Here is a 17121-nt window from a genome sequence, read left to right as displayed (position 1 = left end):
AAAGTAACTGCTGAAATCACTCTGATTGTTACGGTGAACTCCAGTTTTTGTATATGATTGTGCTTCAATACCCATATACTTATAAATATGGTTTATAATCTTGTTGCATGGAATAGTCACAACACCCTGCGACAACTGGGGTTTTTAAAGGAAAATAAATAAAGGTTAAAGGCCTTTGTGGTTTAGCTGCCTGGCTTCCTACAACGATTCTGCATGTCTTCCCTCTATCCCGCCCCTCTCGGGGAGACTCTCCTGGACACGGTGACCACTGCCCACCACATGTCCTGCCCACGGCGACTCACACCCTCCTCCCGGGGCTGCGAGCCGCCTTCCATCACCGCATCCACCTTCAGCACAGCTGTGTGTGGTTCTCCCCCCACCCCCGGGCTATAAACTCCCCAGGGCCGGAGGCTGCTCCTTACTGACCCTACACCCCAGGCACAGCTGGACCGGAGGAAGAACTCGATCCATGGTTCTTAATGAAGGAATGAAAGCAGAAATCCACTGAAGTGTACTTCACCAAGGTCAGATTTGCCCAAGCATTGTGTGTATTTTAAACTGAGCCCCCCTTTGGGGCTGAATATCAACCCCTGCGGTGGCTTAGCTGATATGCATCCACTTGAGTGTGAATCAAGTGGACCAGGTGTGATCAGGTCGAGTGTGATCGTGAGCGTGGCTGCTACTCAAGGTCCTCAGGCTCAGGTGGGGGTGGAGGGCTGAAGAAGGTTCCAACTTTGAGATCAAGGCCTCCCGAGGGTGCCTTGTTCCCTGAAGCAGCGTCCCCTCCGCATACACCGCCCTATGTATACACACGAGTGTGTGTGAGCGTGCGCCTGCACACTATGCGCACACACACACACACACACACACACACACACAAGGTTCAGCAAGCACTGGTGGAGGTCAGGCAAGCCTCCGACACTGAACACAGGGAAAATGAGGAAGCAGGTGAGTTCTGTCCCCTCTCTCCCAGGACTGAAATTCTACAAGACACAGCTCTGTCTTGCCTGTAGGCAACACATCCACAGTTTCTGCTGAACTTGGAATGTCAGCTTCAAACCACACTTTTGGGTTTTTGTGGGGTTTTTTTGAGAGAGAGAGAGCACGTGTTGCCAGACACGGGGCCCCATCCCACTGACCGTAAGATCACGGCCAGAGCCGAGATCAAGAGTCAGGCGTTTAACCCACTGAGCCACCCAGGCGCCCCTCAAACCACACTTTCAAGAGGGAAACAATCTCACTACGGTACAGAGCCCTGGACTCACCGTCAGCAGTGTGAAGGAGCTTGTGACTCTTCAACGTCCCTTTTGATTTGAATTTCTTGCCACACATGTCACACAGGTGGGTTTTCTCAGTGCTGTGACGGTTCATGTGAGCCTTGAGGTTACTCTTGCTGCGAGTTGCATACTCGCACAAAGAACATTTGAAGGGTTTCACGCCTACCAGAGGGGAAGAAAACACACAGAATCACACACACACACACGCACACACCCCTATCTGCATCCGTGTGTGCATCCCAAGGATACATGTGCACGTCCACTTTGAACAAAGCAGTGCACCCGCCTGTCCCTAAACGTGGCGCACACCTGCCTCGCCTTGCTCCGCCATGCTGTTCCTTCGGCCCGCCACGCCCTTCCTCCCGGCTCTGCCAGGGCCTCCCCTGGGCGGTCTCCTCTGGCCCGCCCAAGCGAATGTCCTGGACCCCTCCGCTAGCTGTACTGCCACAGTGCATCACAAGTCGTTCACACTGCCGCTCCCCGCGGTCTGGGAACCCCTTGAGGGCACGGACCCCGGGCAGTCCCTGCAGCACACGTTCACTCAATCCAACAGGACTGCGGTGAGCTGACAAAAATTCAAGGAAACAAGGGTCTGTGTGCAAAACCCAACGTGCTCGGGCACCTAGGATCAGATGTGAAAGCACATTTTCATACACCAAACAGAACCCTGACATCAGCTGGTGTTGGGCTAATGGCCTGGACTGTGGGGCATCCTGGCTGCTCTCCCTTCACTCAGCAAACACCTGCTGAGGACCTGCTCCGTAGCGAGCGTGGGGCGGGGGGGGGGTGGTTCTCTGAAGCGGAGAAGCCCCTGCCCCTGCGGCCTCTGTCCAGGGGGGAACGTAAAGTGAAACAGGCTGCGACACCTGGTGCCACGTGCATGGGGAGAGGGACGCTGTTCCCGTCACCGAGCGCAGGGGGAACCTGCCACGCTGCGCGCCCGGCAGGTTCAGCCCCTGTCTACGAGGCCTGAGACTTGGCAGTGGAGGAACCTGAGGCTTCAGGGAGGCTGCAAGGTGTGCCCGGGGCGCAGAGCTGGGGTGCACCCGTGCCAGTAAACAAACGCACCTCCCCCACCGCGCTTTGACCTCAGCTCCTTCTGCCTGGCGTGGGCCCTGCTGCATCGCTGACCAACCCGACCGCCTCTCCCTTCCTGACAGCACTTCCCCCGAGGCCTGAGAGCAGGTGCTTCTGGCCACGCCGTAGAAACTCTTCATCCTCCGTCCTCCCCAGGAGCCCTCTTGTTTTCCTGCCCGCAGCTTCCCAGCTTCCTAACTCACAGGCGGGACCTCTGCAAACATCCAGAAGGGCTCCGCCTGCCCCCACCACTGAGCCTCACCCCCAGGAAAGCCGCGTCCCTACGGCGGGAGGCAAAGTTGGTGGCCCACTGTCTCTGGCAGTCTCCCAACCTCCAACTGCCCAAAGCCCCCGAGTGTGCTCCCCGTTCCTCCCCTCCTAGGCAAGCACCCCAAAAGCACAGCCTGTGTTCCTCCCGCCTCCTGGATTCTTCCTCCACGATGCTGGGACCAAACGACGTTCTGCTGCCCTCTTCGCCTTTGCTCATCTGTGCAACACCAACACTTCCTCAGCACCTACCGAGCCAGTGCACCACGGCGGCCACCAGTCACCTCCGTGACTGAGACAGTGCTGTTCCTATCCTCCTGAAGCCCACCGCCTAGTGCAGGGGTCGTGCGGATTTATTTCGCTGCAATCCCAACGAAAGCTACAAAGAACTGCATGCCTCTGCTCACCGCACTTGCCACTGAACAGGCAGTGACTGGAATCATGGAGCTCAGCTGGCTGCTGCACACGTTTCTGGGTAAGTGGAAGAAAGTCTAACTGCAGGGCGCATGGCGACACGGCTTCCCCCTAAAGCGCTCCCGCGTGAAGCTCAGAAGCACGACATTGAAAGGATGCTCCATCCTGAGAGATGAGTACTCACCTTCATGAGCCCAAATATGACGCTGAAGGTCTGAGCCGTTCTTCATGAAATAGAAATCACAATACGGGCACTTCATGGCTCTCTTTCCAATCAGCCCTTTCAGCTGAACCCTCCTCCCGAGAACCTCGGAAATAGTGCTCATGGAGACCTCTAGATGAAAAGCAGGGTGATCATCAGAAGCCAAAGGAGATCAGCTCATGGAAGATGGGCATGAACCTCGTGACAGTGCCCGAACCCCAGCACTAACGTGACAAATCCAGATGTGCCCCATGGAGTCCAGCAATAGAATTTCGGCCTAAAAGTTAAACCAGAATCTACAAGTCTCAGATCTAAATATCTGTGAGCATAAAACGTGAGGGACAGAGAAACAATGCCACAAGGCACCGTCACGCAAATGCAGGACGTGAAATCATCTACAGGAGAAGTGACCCGGTCCCTCCAACAAATTGATGTCACGGGAACAAAAGTGGGCTGGGGTGTCCCACAGAATACAAGACACTCGAGTGACGGGACAACTAAGCACAAAATGCCTGAGTCTTGATTCAAACAATCTTCGGTGGACTCGGGAAATTTTAAATGAACTAATGGTAGGTAATGATAAGGAATTACCATTAATTCTGTTTGTTTTACCTGATTTTACTTTTGTTTTTATTTCACGTTTTTATTTCTTTTTTTTTTTTTTTAATTTTTTTTTTTCAACGTTTATTTATTTTTTTTGGGACAGAGAGAGAGCATGAACGGGGGAGGGGCAGAGAGAGAGGGAGACACAGAATCGGAAACAGGCTCCAGGCTCTGAGCCATCAGCCCAAAGCCTGACGCGGGGCTCGAACTCACGGACCGCGAGATCGTGACCTGGCTGAAGTCGGACGCTTAACCGACTGCGCCACCCAGGCACCCCTCACGTTTTTATTTCAATTCTAGTTGGCTAGGGGCGCCCGGGGGCTCAGTCGGTTGAGCGTCCGACTTCGCCTCAGGTCATGATCTCACGGTCCGTGACTTCAAGCCCCGCGTCGGGCCCTGTGCTGGCGGCTCAGAGCCTGGAGCCTGCTTCGGATTCTGTGTCTCCCTCTTTCTGCCTCTAACCCACTTGCATTCTGTCTCTGTCTCTCTCAAAAATAAACGTTAAAAAAAAAAATTTAAAAAAAGATTCTAGTTGGCTCACATAGAGGGTAGAATTGGTTTCAGATTTAGAATGTAACACATAGCACCCAGTACTCCTCATAACAAGTCTGTTTTAATGGCGACCCAGTGGCTGTGTTCAGAAGACGCCCTTACTTGCTACAGATGCATCCTAAGTTCTTTTACCGGGAAATGGCACGTGTGTGGGACGAACTTGAAGATATTCTAGGACAAAAGTCTGGAGGGTCAGTACAGGAAACAAATCTGATAAAGGGCACGTGGGTGCAGAGGCCAGGCTCTTACGGATCCTTGGGGTGCCTCCTGTTACCCTGTTTTGTAGACATCTGAAGTTTCAGCCAAAGAGAAAGAACAGCTCACACATGTTCATGAGCAAAGGTTGGGCGGTTTAAATGAGCATCCCCGGCTCACACCGGACGCGGGTGACACGGGACACAGGCCGACACGGGGAGGGCAGGACGAGGCCACCAGGACACCACGGGTGAAGGCCTCAGGGCTCCATCTGCTCCCGGACAGAACGTGAGAGTTCGTGAACCCTGTGATCTCTCTTTTCCCCATTATCATTGGTAATCAGGCAGTCGGTGCTCGAAGACAAGAGCGGACACGAAACAAAGAGAAAAGGGACAGGGACGCAGGGGAAGTGCACCGGCTTACCTGTCCCTCACTTCTGCCACACACAGCACCCACGTCAGCACCCACATCTGTGCCCCCGGGCCTGCCCGTGTGACACCCAGATCTGGGGATGGGCCTTAACGGTGGCAGCCCTACCCCAAGGCTCTCACGGGGTGGCAAGGAGGTGGCAATGACCTGAACACAAGGGGTCAGCGTCCCCAGCCAGGGAGCCCTCACATCCTCCCCAAGGAAGAACACAGAGAACAAACAGGAATTAACGGGGCAGAATGGAGGAAATGTATCCCAGTTGGCGAGAACGGAAGTGTGGCAGGCAGTGGCCAGGTGGCTCGTGCTCACACCTCTAAGTGGCTAAGGAAACCAGTGTGAGGAGACCCAGGGTGACAGTCACCCCGACTCGCCAAGGCTCCTCAGTCTGGGAGTGCACACCCTTCATAAACCACCCTGCTGGGGAACAAGTGTTTCACAGGGGCCAGGCACCGGCTTCCAGGGAGTGGAGTCTAGGTCAGACCTGCACTGTAAGTGACCCATCTGAAGGCATTCAAAGTGCACATGAAAAGGGGGAAGGGAGATGACAGTGTGGGGAGAGTATCTCAAGGCCAGATGAAAGGATAAAATGAAGTAAATGGTTATAAATTCCCAGCCTTAAATAAAGGTAATCGTATCCCTTAAATTTACTCATACCTCCGTCCCTCTTTATTTCCGTTTAGTGCAGCTGACATGTAATGCTGTGTTTTAAAATAAACATAAGCATTTTAGGGGTGCCTGGGTGGCTCAGTCAGTTAGGGGTCCAACTTGGGCTCAGGTCACGATCTCACGGTTCAGGAGCTCAAGGCCCGTGTTTGGCTCAGAGCCCGCTTCGGATCCTGGTTCCCCTTTCCCTCTACCCCTCCCCCGCTCAGCACTTTCTCGAAAATAAATTAAAAACGCATTAAAAATAAATGAATGAATGAACGAACGAATAAGTGAATGAAACATAAGCATCTTAAAGTTAATTTCCTCTCCAAAATGCATAACCTTACCCGGATGGTTGGTCTTGATGTGCGACTTGATCAATCGATCTTCTGAAAAAGACTTTTCACACACAGGACAAGAATAACTCCTTTTGTCCTTAACAGAAAGAGAGCACAGTCATTTAAGCATCCCACTTAAACCTCGGCTCCATGGAACGTCCACCACCACCGTCACCACCACCGCCACCACGGCCAGACCACAGTGCACCTTTGCAAGCGTGTGACATGCCCCTGCACCTGGCCCTCACAGCCCAGGAACAGTAGCGGCTCCGCGTCAGAAGGGAGGGACGGGGCTTACAGACGAGGGTCCAGTGAAGGTGGCCGGGCCAGCAGAGGGCAGGGCTGGGCCTCGAGGTCTACCATGCAGACCGGTGCTGCTCCGCGACCCAATGCGTATTATGTCCTCCAATGCTCTCTGCGTGGTGTGGGGGGGTTTCACAGAGTTATTTTACTGGGACTCACAACCGCCCTCAGTGGACAAGCATTACTGTGCTCACATTGCAGATGAAGAAACCGAGGCCCAGAGGGATGAGCCCCGAGTCTGAGAGGAAGAGCGGGCGTCTGAACCTGAACGCACACAGGCCCACCCGGGCCCCTCCTGCTACTCCCCAGGCCGCGTCCACGGAGGTTCATGCTCCTCGCTTCGTGGATCCAGCTCCCACGAAAGGAGAAACGCTTGTGAATGATCAGGCTCTAGCTCTGCTCATCTGCCTTTTCCCTCGGCTCACTATTGGGCTAGTTCATGGGCCAACTGTCCCCGGAGGGTGGGTGTTATGGGTTAAACCGTGTCTCCTGCAAAATCCACGTAGTGAAGTCCTAACCCCCCAGTACTTAGGAATGAAACCTCATTTGGAAAGAGGGTCACTGCAGCTGTAACTAGCTAAGAAGAAGTCATCAGGGCGGACCGCCATCCAACAGGTCGGGTGTTTGGACAGGGACATGCACACAGGGGGATCCCACGTGGAGATGAAGGCAGAAATCCAGGTGGCGAGTCTACAAGCCAAGAAACGACAAAGATTGCTGGCGAAACGCTGGAAGCTCAGAGGGAGGCAGAGAACAGACTCTCGCCCATGGCCCTCAGGAGGAAGTAACCTCGCTGACACCTTGATCTTGGAACGCTAGCCTCCAGAACTGCGCGACCAGAAACATCGGTTGTTCATGCCACTCGGTGGTACAGGCGCTCGAGGGACGAGCGCGAGGGGTAAGCTGAGGAAGGGAAAGGTCGGCCTCCGGACTCCACCTGCTCTGCAGGGGCTCCAGACAGGTGGGAGAGGCGGCCAGACAACAGAGAGCCACGCGTATGGGTCTCACTCGTGCTCCCACCCTCGGCGCCCCTGGCAGGAAAGACAACCAAGTGAGGCTGCACACGAATCACTCAGAGAAACGCCCGCAAAAACCCACGAGAAGCTTCAGAAGCGTGACCTGTGTGAACAAACTTCACAAGCCTGCAAGAGCCGCAGGAGCCGTGACTGCAAGGATAGTTCCGGAAGGTGTTCCCAGTCTGCGCTCACCTGCATTTACAGAACGAACCCCCACCGTTTGTTGAGCACCTGCCAGGAGCTCAGCATCCAACCAAGTGCTCTCATGTCTTAGTAAACGAACACAATCCTCAGAGCCACCCAGAAACACAGTCAACTCAGACTAATAACAGCAGCAGCAACAGCGACCATTTCTTCCGAAGTTCCTCGTCCGGAGTGCTGTGTGTTACATGCCACGACCTACGGGGCATTTAGAGCCGCCCAAGGCCACACCCCCCGGAGGGCAGAGATGGGTGTCCAAGGCAGACCCCTGTAGTCCAGAGTTCCTGCTCCTATAAGACAGTGACCAAGAGCACAGACTCAGGACTCACAGACCCCGAGCTCAAATCCTGGTTTCGCCACTTAGCTCGGGAACCCTGGGCAAATGACTTAACCGTCCGTGCCTTGGTTTCCTCACTCGTAAAATGGCAATAAAAACCGCCTGTTGCTATGAGGGAAAATGAAATTACAAACACATAAAGCAGACTCACAACTTCTAGTCCAGCACGGGAGAGGCTCAGAAGTTTCTACTCCATCCTAACAATAGATGAATACGCTGAGAAAGGAACAACCCTTCTTAACCCTTAAGACACGTGACGTCACAGGGGCAAGCCAGTGCCCCCAACCTGAAGAGAAGGCAGAGAATCACAACTTACTGGAGCAAAATCCCACAGGCAGACACCCCCCAGAAAACCAGGACCAGAGTAGGGCAACCAAGACTGGAATTGATAAGCTGCTGGAAACTCACCAGGGCCAAGTAGGAGAGTTCAGCATTCCAGGGGCACCCACTTTTGTGAGTTTTACCCCTAGGGCCTCCACCCTGTACTCACAGTGAGCATCAGAGAAAAACCCATACTTCTGGCAGGGAGAAGGGAAAAGGAACCATTCTGAAACACGCTGGAGCATTCTATCCTTGACAACACCTGCCCCCCAGAGGAAACCAGTTTACCAGAGCCTAGCTTGCCGGGGTATTATCGGAGACTAAGCTACCTGGAGGAGGAGAAGTACCCAATTCCAGCCCCCTACAGCCTTCCACACGGGAGAAAGGACAGACCCAAACCCGGCCCACTTTAGCCATCCTTACCCACCTCAGGGAGTTGGAAAAAAAAAAAAAAATGAGGAACACTGGTGAAGTCTATGTCCATAGGCAGAGGCTCCTGAGAGACTGAGCCCTAATCACGGGGTTACAGAATGATTCTCCTCCCCCACACCTTACCAATACATTACTACATGCCTATTTACGTCAAGTCCTTGTACCCAGTACATCCTGTCCAGCTAGGAAGGAAGAATAATATCACAAGACTCACGAAAAGGCAAAAAGCACAGTTTGAAGAGACAGAGCAAGCGTCAAAAGCAGATTCAGATATGGCAAGGATTTGGGGATTATGAGACCAAGCATTTAAAACAACTTGGATGTACACACTAAGAGTAAGAGCTGTACTGGACAAAGCAGACGGCACGTAAAGGAGAGGGGCAATGGAAGCAGAGGCGAAAATTCTCAGAACCAACAAAGAGATGCTAGAGATCAAAACCACGGTGGCCGAAATGAAGAAAGCCTTTGATGGGCATGTTAGACTGGATACAGCTCAATCTCGGAGTCTACGGATATCTCAAAAGAAGCCTCTAAAACTGAAAAGCAAGGGGAGCCTGGGTGGCTCAAGTCGGTTAAGCGTCCGACTTCAGCTCAGGGCATGATCTCGCAGTTTGTGAGCTGGAGCCCCTCGTCAGGCTCTGTGCTGACAGCTCGGAGCCTGCAGCCTGCTTCAGATTCTGTGTTTCCCTTTCTCTCTGCCCCTCCCCCGCTCGCTTGCTTGCTCACTCTTCTCTCTCAAAAATAAATAAATATAAGAAAGAATTTTTAAACTGAAAAGCAAGCAGAAAGATTGATGAACACAGAACAGAGTATCGAAGGGATGTGTATGTAGTAGGAATATGAGAAGAAAGAGATAAAGAAAACGAAGAAATACCTACACCAACAATGATTGAGAACTTCTCTAATATGATGTCAAACACCAAGTCACAGATCCCAAAAACTCAGAGGACATCCAGTAAGAATAATACCAAATAAACTACACCCATCATTTTCAAACTACAGAAAACCAAAGATAAAGAAAAAATACTGAAAGAAGCCAGAGGTAAAAAATAAAACCAAACAGAAAAACACCTTACCTATAGAGGAACAAAGATAAGAATTGCACCCAACTTCTCAGAAACTACACAAGCAAGAAGAGAATGGAGTGAAATGTTTACATAAAGGAAAAAACACCCAACTCCGAATTCCGTACCCTGCAAAACTACCCTTCAAACATGAAGGAGGGGCACCTGGGTGGCTAATTGTTTACACATCTGACTCTTGATTTTGGCTCAGGTCATGATCTCAGAGTTGTGAGATCAAACCCCTCATCATGTCAGTGCAAAGCCCGCTTAAGATTCTCTCTCTCCCCTTCCCTCTGCCTCTCCCCAGCTCACCCATGTGTGCTCTGTCTTGCTCGCTCTTTCTCAAAAAAAAAAAAAAAAAAAAGAAAGAAAGAAAGAAAGGGGAAAAAATGAAGGAAAATACTTTCTCAGACAAACAAAATTGAAGGAATTTGTTACCACTAAGACCTGTCTTACAAGAAATATTAAAGCAAGATAAAGTTAAAAAAAAAGCAAAGAGGAAAAAGTCAAAAGTTGATCTTCATAAAGAAAGAGCACTAGAGAAGGAAGAAGTAAAGGTAAAATAAAAGCTTTTATTTATCTTAATCTTCATTGATCTAAAAGAAAGTTTGTTCAAAATAATAACTGCAACAATGTATTCAATACACATATATGTGCTTATATATAAGTGAATAAATACCGGCAATGATACACAGGATATGAAGAAGGAATTAGGATTATTGTGTTACTACAAGATACTGACACTATCCACAGTGTAGAACAGTGCTATCTGAAAGCTAACTTGGATTCTATGTAAATGTATGCTGCACGTTCTAGGGTAAACACTAGCAAAAGTTAAAAAAAAAAAAATTGTAAGTGATATGCTAAGAAAGGAAAGAAAATGAAACCATAAAATGCCCAGTTAAAACTACAAAAGGCAGAAAAGAACAAGAGTAGAAGACAAGAAACAGAAAACAAGGGCAACAAACAGAAAAGAGTAACAAATATGGTAACTATTAATTCAACTGTATCAATAATCACTTTGGACATCAATGATCTAAAATGCACCAATTAAGAGATTACCAAACTAGGGTGCCTGGGTGGCTCAGTCGGTTAAGCGTCCGACTTCGGCTCAGGTCAGGATCTCACGGTTCATGGGTTTGAGCCCCACATCGGGCTCTGCACTGACAGCTCAGAGCCTGGAGCCTGCTTCGCATTCTGTGTCTCCCTCTCTCTCTGTTTTCCCTCTGCTCATTCTCTGTCTCTCAAAAATAAACAAACGTTAAAAAAAATTTAAAAAAAAAAAAAAGAGAGAGATTACCAAACTGGATCAAAAAACAAGATTCAGCTATATGTTGGCTCTACGAAGCCCACCTTAAATTTAAAGACACATACAGATTAAAAGAAAACAGACGGAGAAAGATATACTATGCTAACACTCATCAAAAGAAACGGGAAGTAGCTTACTAATTTAAGACTTCAGAGATGGTTATCAGTGATAAAAAGGGGCATTACCCAATGTTGAAGGAATCAATTCTCTAAGAAGACATAATTATCCTTAACATGCGTGCATCTAACAACAGAGTCAAAAAGCACGAGGCAAAAAATGGTAGAATGGCAAAAGGAGAAATAAACAAATCTACTGTCTTAGCTGGAGACATCAACACCCCTCTCTCAGAAACGGACAGAGCCAGCAGGCAGAAAGTCAGTGAGGACATGGCTGAACTCAACAACACAGTTGAATTCAATCAATCAACTGGGTAAACTGACATCCATAGACTACTTTATTTAACAACAGCAGAATACACGTTCTTCTCAAGGTCACATAGAACGTTCACCAAAACAGACCACATTCTAGACCATAAAACAGCCCTCAACAAATTCAAAAGAACAGAAACCATACAGTGTTTGCTCAGAATGGGTTAAACTAGTAATCATAAAGAAAGACAGCTAAGACTATATCAAAATATGTACATATTAAATAATATACTTTTAATAACATGAGTTAAAGAAGAAATGGCAAGAAAAAATTTTTTTTAATATTTTAAACTAAATAAAAATGAAAACACAACTTCTCAAAATATATGGAAAGCAATGAAAGCCGTACTTGGAGGGAAATCTATATAGCACTGAATGTATAATATTAGAAAAGAAGATCTAAAATCAATCATTTAAACTTCCACCTTAGGAAAGTAGAAAAGATGACTAAATTAAACCCAGGTTAAGCATAAGAAAAAAAATATGAAAAATTAGAGCAGAAACCAATTAAATTAAAAACAGGAAATCAATAGAGAAAAATCAACAAGACCAAAAGTTGGTTCTTTGAAAAGATCAATAAAATCATTAAGCCTCTAGCCAGTCTAACTAGACAAAAGGGAGGGCAGAAGCCACTAACATCAGAAATGAAAAAGGGGACATACTACAGATCCCATGAACATTACAAAGGTAGTAAAGGGATACCATAAACAATTTTACGCCCACAAATTTGACAACCTAGATGAAACAAACCAATTCCTTAAAAGATACAATCTGCCAAAATTCATGCCAAAAGAAATAATCATAATAGGCCTATCTCTACTGAAGAAACTGAATCAATAATTAATAATTTTCCAACAGAAAAAGCATCAAGACTAGATGTGTCTACCAAACACATAAGGCACAAATTATACCAATTCTCTACAATCTCTTTTAGAAAACAGAAGCAGAGGAATTATTTCCTAACTCATTCTATGAGGCCAGCATTACCTTAATAGCAAAAATAGACAAAAACATTGTAAGAAAAGTAAATTACAGACCAATATCTCTCATGAACAGAGAGGCAAAAATCCTTACCAAACCTTAGCACATCAAACCCAACAATGTATAATAAGATCTGTATACCCCAAATGGGATGGGGAGCCTGGGTACCTCAGTCAGTTAAGCATCTGACTCTCTGATTTCAGCTCAGGTCATGATCTCCTAGTTTATGAGTTCAAGCCTCACATCAGGCTCTGCACTGACAGCATAGAGCCTGCCTGGGATTCTCTCTCTTCCTCTCTCTCTGCCCCTCCCCTGCTCATGCTCTCCCTCATTCTCTCTCAAAATAAGTAAACTTCAAACACAACAACAAAAGAACTATACACCACAAACAAGTGGGATTTATCCCTGGTAGGCAAGGCTTACTCAACATTCTAAAATCAAATAATATAATCTATCACACCAACAGGCTAAGAAATAAAAATCACATGCTCATATCAATAGTAGCAGAAAAAGAATTTCGTAAAATGCAACACCCATTCATGACAAACAATCTCAGTAAAACTAGGAAGAGGGAGGAACTTCCTCAACTTTAGACAAAGATTATCTACAAAACACAGCTAACATCATACTTAACAGTGAGTGGAACTGGATGTTTTCCCACTATGATTAGATTAGATTAAGGCAAGAATGTCATCTCCCAATACTCCTTTCAACACTGTACTGAAGTCCTAGCTAAAGCAATAAGGCAAGAAAAGGAAATAAAGACATACACGTCAGGAAAAAAGAGAGAAAACTGTCTTTGTTTGCAGATGACATAATCCTCTATGTAGAAAGTCTGGAAGAATAGATAAAAAAAAAAAAAAAAAAAAACTCCTGGAACTAATAAGCAATCATTACAGCAAGGTTACAAGATAAAAAGTTAATGCACAAAAGTCAATAGCTATCCTATATACCAGCAATGAATAAGTGGAATCTGGAATTAAAAATGATACCATTTATATCAGCACCATGCACAACTGAAATGCTTAGGTATAAATGTAACAAAATATGTACAAGATCTATATGAGAAAAACTACAAAATGCTGATGAAAGGAATTAAAGAAAATAAAAAGTAGAAAGCTATCCCATGTTCATGGACAGGAAGACTCGATATGGTTGAGATGTCAGTTCTTCAAAACTGGATCTATATATAGAGTCAATGCAACCCCAACCAAAATCCCAGCAAGTTATTCTATGGTTATGGACAAATTGCCTGTAAAGCTTATACAGAGAGGCAAAAACAAAAACAGAATAGCCAACACAATATTGGAGGAGAAAAACAAAGTTGGAAGATTGACACTACTCAACTTCATGATTTATCATAAAGCAACAATGATGAAGACAGTGTGGCACTGGTAAAAAAAAAAAAAAAAAAAAAAAAAATACCAGCAGATCAGTGAAAGAGAATAGAGCCCAGTCAACTGATCTTTGACACAGCAGCAAATACTATACAAGTGAGCAAGGACAGTTTTCTCAACAAATGATGCTAGAACAACTGGACAGCCAAAATGACAGACACACATCTTACAGTCTTCCACAAATATTAACTCGTTGTGGATCACAGACCTAAATGTAAAACACAAAACTATGAAACTCCTAGAATGCATACAAGCAAACCTAGTTGGGGGCTCCTGGGTGCCTGGGTGACTCAGGTCATGATCTCACAGTTTGTGAGTTCAAGCCCCGTGTCAGACTCTGTGCTGACAGCTCAGAGCCTGGAGCCTGCTTTGGATTCTGTGTCTCCCTCTCTCTCTGCCCCTCCCCTACTCACACTCTGTGTCTCTCTGTCTCTCAATAACAAATAAACATTAAAAAAAAATTTTTTTAAAGAAAAAAAAAAGAAAACCTAGATGGCCTTGAATATGATAACGACCTGTTAGATACAACAAAAGGCACAATCCATGAAAGACTGAATCGATAAACTGGGCTTCATTAAAATTAAATTTTCTGCTCTATGAAAGATGGTGTCAAGAGAAGAAAAAAAAAAGTCACAGAATGAGAGAAAATATTTGCCAAAGATATATCTGATAAAGGACTCTTAGCCAAAATATGCAAAGAACTCTTAAAAGTCAACAATAAAAAAAAAATTTTAAACAAGCCAAAGACCTAGACAGCTCACCAAAGTAAGTAAATGAGAAGACGCTCCACATCGTATCTCATCAGGAAATGCAAATTAAAGCAAGAATGAGATACTACTATAGACCTGTTACAATGGCCCAAATCCATAATACTGACAAACAGATATACTGTGGTACAACCAAACAATGGAATATACTCAGGACTAAAAAGAAATGAGCCTTCACGCCATGAAAAGATGGGGAAGAAACTTACATGCATGTAACTAAGTGAAAGAAGCCAGTGTGAAAGGCTACATGCTATAGGATTCCAACTGTATGACATTCTGGAAAAAGAACGATGGAGAAAGTCAAAGGGTCCACAGTGGCCAGAATGCAGGGGGAAGGGAGGGATGAACAGGCGGGCAAGGAGAATTTTAGGTGAGTGAAACTACTCTGCATGGTGGACACACGTCATGATCCATTTGTCCAAACCCTCCGAATGTACAGCACCAAGAGGGAGCCTTAATGTAATTAACTGCAGACTCTGGGTGTGACTAGTGTGTCAATGCCCGTTCACTGATTACAACAAAGGTACCACTGTGGTATGGGATGTCAATGGTGGGGAAGGTAGTGCACGTTTGGGGACAGAGAAATCTCCGCACTTTCCGCTCAATTTGCAGTGAACCTAAAACTGTTCTAAACAATAAAGTTTGAGACAACACACATAGAGTGCTTAGAACAGAGCCTGGCTTATGGTGAGCACTCAATAAATCTGAAAGACTCTGCTGCTGTGGCTGCAGCATTGCTATCAATGCAACTCAGCCTCAGACACCAGACTTTCTTGGGGGCTAACGCAGCCTGGGAGTCTCCAAGAGGGAACTGAGCCAGCACCCTCCCAAATTCCTTTGTGGTTTAGTTGCTGCCATTGCAGAACCTCTCCTGGGGGTGGTGCTCCCCAGAGCACACTCAGGAGAAGGGTATTTAAAAACAAAAACAAAACCTAATAAAGTCCCCCTGAACCACCAAAAGGTCTGGATGCACTTCCCACAAAACACCTGGGTTCCAAGTAATGTCTGCCAAGCTCAGGGGTCCCAGGGGTCCAGGCAGCTCTAGGGAAGCTGCCCTGAGCTTTGCACGCAGCCAATGCCACAGACTTCCACGCAGGCTACATCGTGGGCTCAGGGCTGCTCGGGATGTTTCTGTCACTGTCCTCCTCTGCCCTTGACCCTTCCAGGTCACTCCATCACTCCCTGGGTCTGCACACAGGAACTCGTGCTCACAGACCGTTTGGAAACACGCCACTGGGCCTGGTGCACGTCCTGGAGGAGGCCTGTCAGCTGCCCCCAGTGCCCTCATCAGCAGAGATGATAGAGGCGTTCAGAAGGGCTTTGAAGGAGTTTACAGTGATCTCCCCTGAGTCCTTGCTATTTGATTTTTTTTTTCTTTTAATCTCTGATAGTCTGAAAGCAATTTATCTTAGAGCTTATCAGGGCCCCTCATTTCTTGATGTCTTTGAAGATTGTCAGAAGGACACAGGCGGTGGGAAAGGGTGCTGGGAGGAGGGCGCACTCTTAGGACTCATTTATTTCTTTTTTCGACCTCAGTTCCGTGCCGGAGATGAAAACCCAAACTGACACAGCAAACTTAAAAGGGGCGGTTGTTAAAAGAGTTCCCGGCAGAGGCGGAGAGGGAGAGGCCCGTGCGGTAATAATGACGGTCAAGGAGCCCAGACCTCGGAGTTTGTTTGCTCTGGTGGAAACGGCCTTCAAAGCAACACAGGACCCTTTGAAAGAAGAAAGGCATCAGCTAGAGTCTGTGGCCACAGTGTGGGGCGCAGGAGTAGCCCCAGGGCTTGGGCGTAGGCTCAGGCCCTGGCTCTCTGCCTGGGTGAACCTCACCTTGGTCAACAGCTCTACAGCAGGTGCCCTGGCCCCCAGAGCAACTGGGCAGTTCTCAAGTCCGAAACTAGCAGTGGGCGGAGAACAGCAACCTGCCCCTGCCACCAAGGGAATTCACTATCGCATAATTACTACTCCTATAAAGTATCTGACATCAGGACGCCTGGGTGGTTCAGTCGGTTACGTGCCCGACTTGATTTCAGCTCAGGTCATGATCTCAGGGTTTGTGGCTCGAGCCCTACTTGGGATTCTCTCTTTCTCTCTCTCAAAATAAATAAATAGGCTTTAAAAAAGAACAAAAACTAAAATAAAATATTTGATTTCAAGTTCAAAAAATAAGGTGGGAGACTGCACCCTGACCAATTTCTCAGGAATAAAAGGCTATGGTTATGGGATCTGCTGTCCTCCATGGACTCACTCTTTCATTCCTCAGACGTTCCAAGGGCCCCTGTTACGTGCCAGGCCTTGCGTGGAGGACAGAGGTGTGAGGCACTGGCCCTGGCCTCAAGGGGCCCGTGAGCCACTGAGAACTGCCAACACACAGAGGCAGAAGACATGACGAAGGCAGAAAAGGTGACCCTGAAATGGGGACTGATTTGAACAAGCTAGATAAAAGCCCCAAACGTGCTCCATTTAGAAGTCTGACTCCAGGATCATCCTGTCCGCTGAAAGCAGTTTTGTTGTGCCAGGCCATGCCCTCCAATTCTGCACACTGGCCTTGCTCACGGAAGCTGCA

The 17121-nt window shown here is 47.5% G+C and overlaps 1 protein-coding gene across 10 annotated transcripts in view; it reads right to left on the bottom strand.

Annotated features, from left to right (window-relative positions):
• Window positions 1-17121, bottom strand: part of ZFAT (zinc finger and AT-hook domain containing) — a 282959-nt gene that overhangs the window by 85897 nt on the left and 179941 nt on the right. For 7 of the 10 annotated variants that reach the window (XR_008292503.1, XM_053208117.1, XM_053208119.1 and 4 more), the window contains 4 exons: window positions 6298-6414; window positions 6009-6096; window positions 3220-3369; window positions 1266-1439 (listed from right to left, as the gene is read on the bottom strand). Coding sequence is in view for 9 of the 10 variants with exons in the window: in XM_053208117.1 (XP_053064092.1) it covers window positions 1266-1439; window positions 3220-3369; window positions 6009-6096; window positions 6298-6414 (529 nt within the window). In the remaining variant the exon portion in view is untranslated. The remainder of the gene's footprint in view (window positions 1-1265; window positions 1440-3219; window positions 3370-6008; window positions 6097-6297; window positions 6415-17121) is intronic. The other 3 variants (XM_053208115.1, XM_053208114.1, XM_027063853.2) reach the window with 1 other exon arrangement.

Source organism: Acinonyx jubatus, chromosome F2 (assembly GCF_027475565.1).
Source record: "Acinonyx jubatus isolate Ajub_Pintada_27869175 chromosome F2, VMU_Ajub_asm_v1.0, whole genome shotgun sequence".
NCBI lineage: Eukaryota > Metazoa > Chordata > Mammalia > Carnivora > Felidae > Acinonyx > Acinonyx jubatus.
This window is presented reverse-complemented; position numbering and strand designations above follow the sequence as displayed.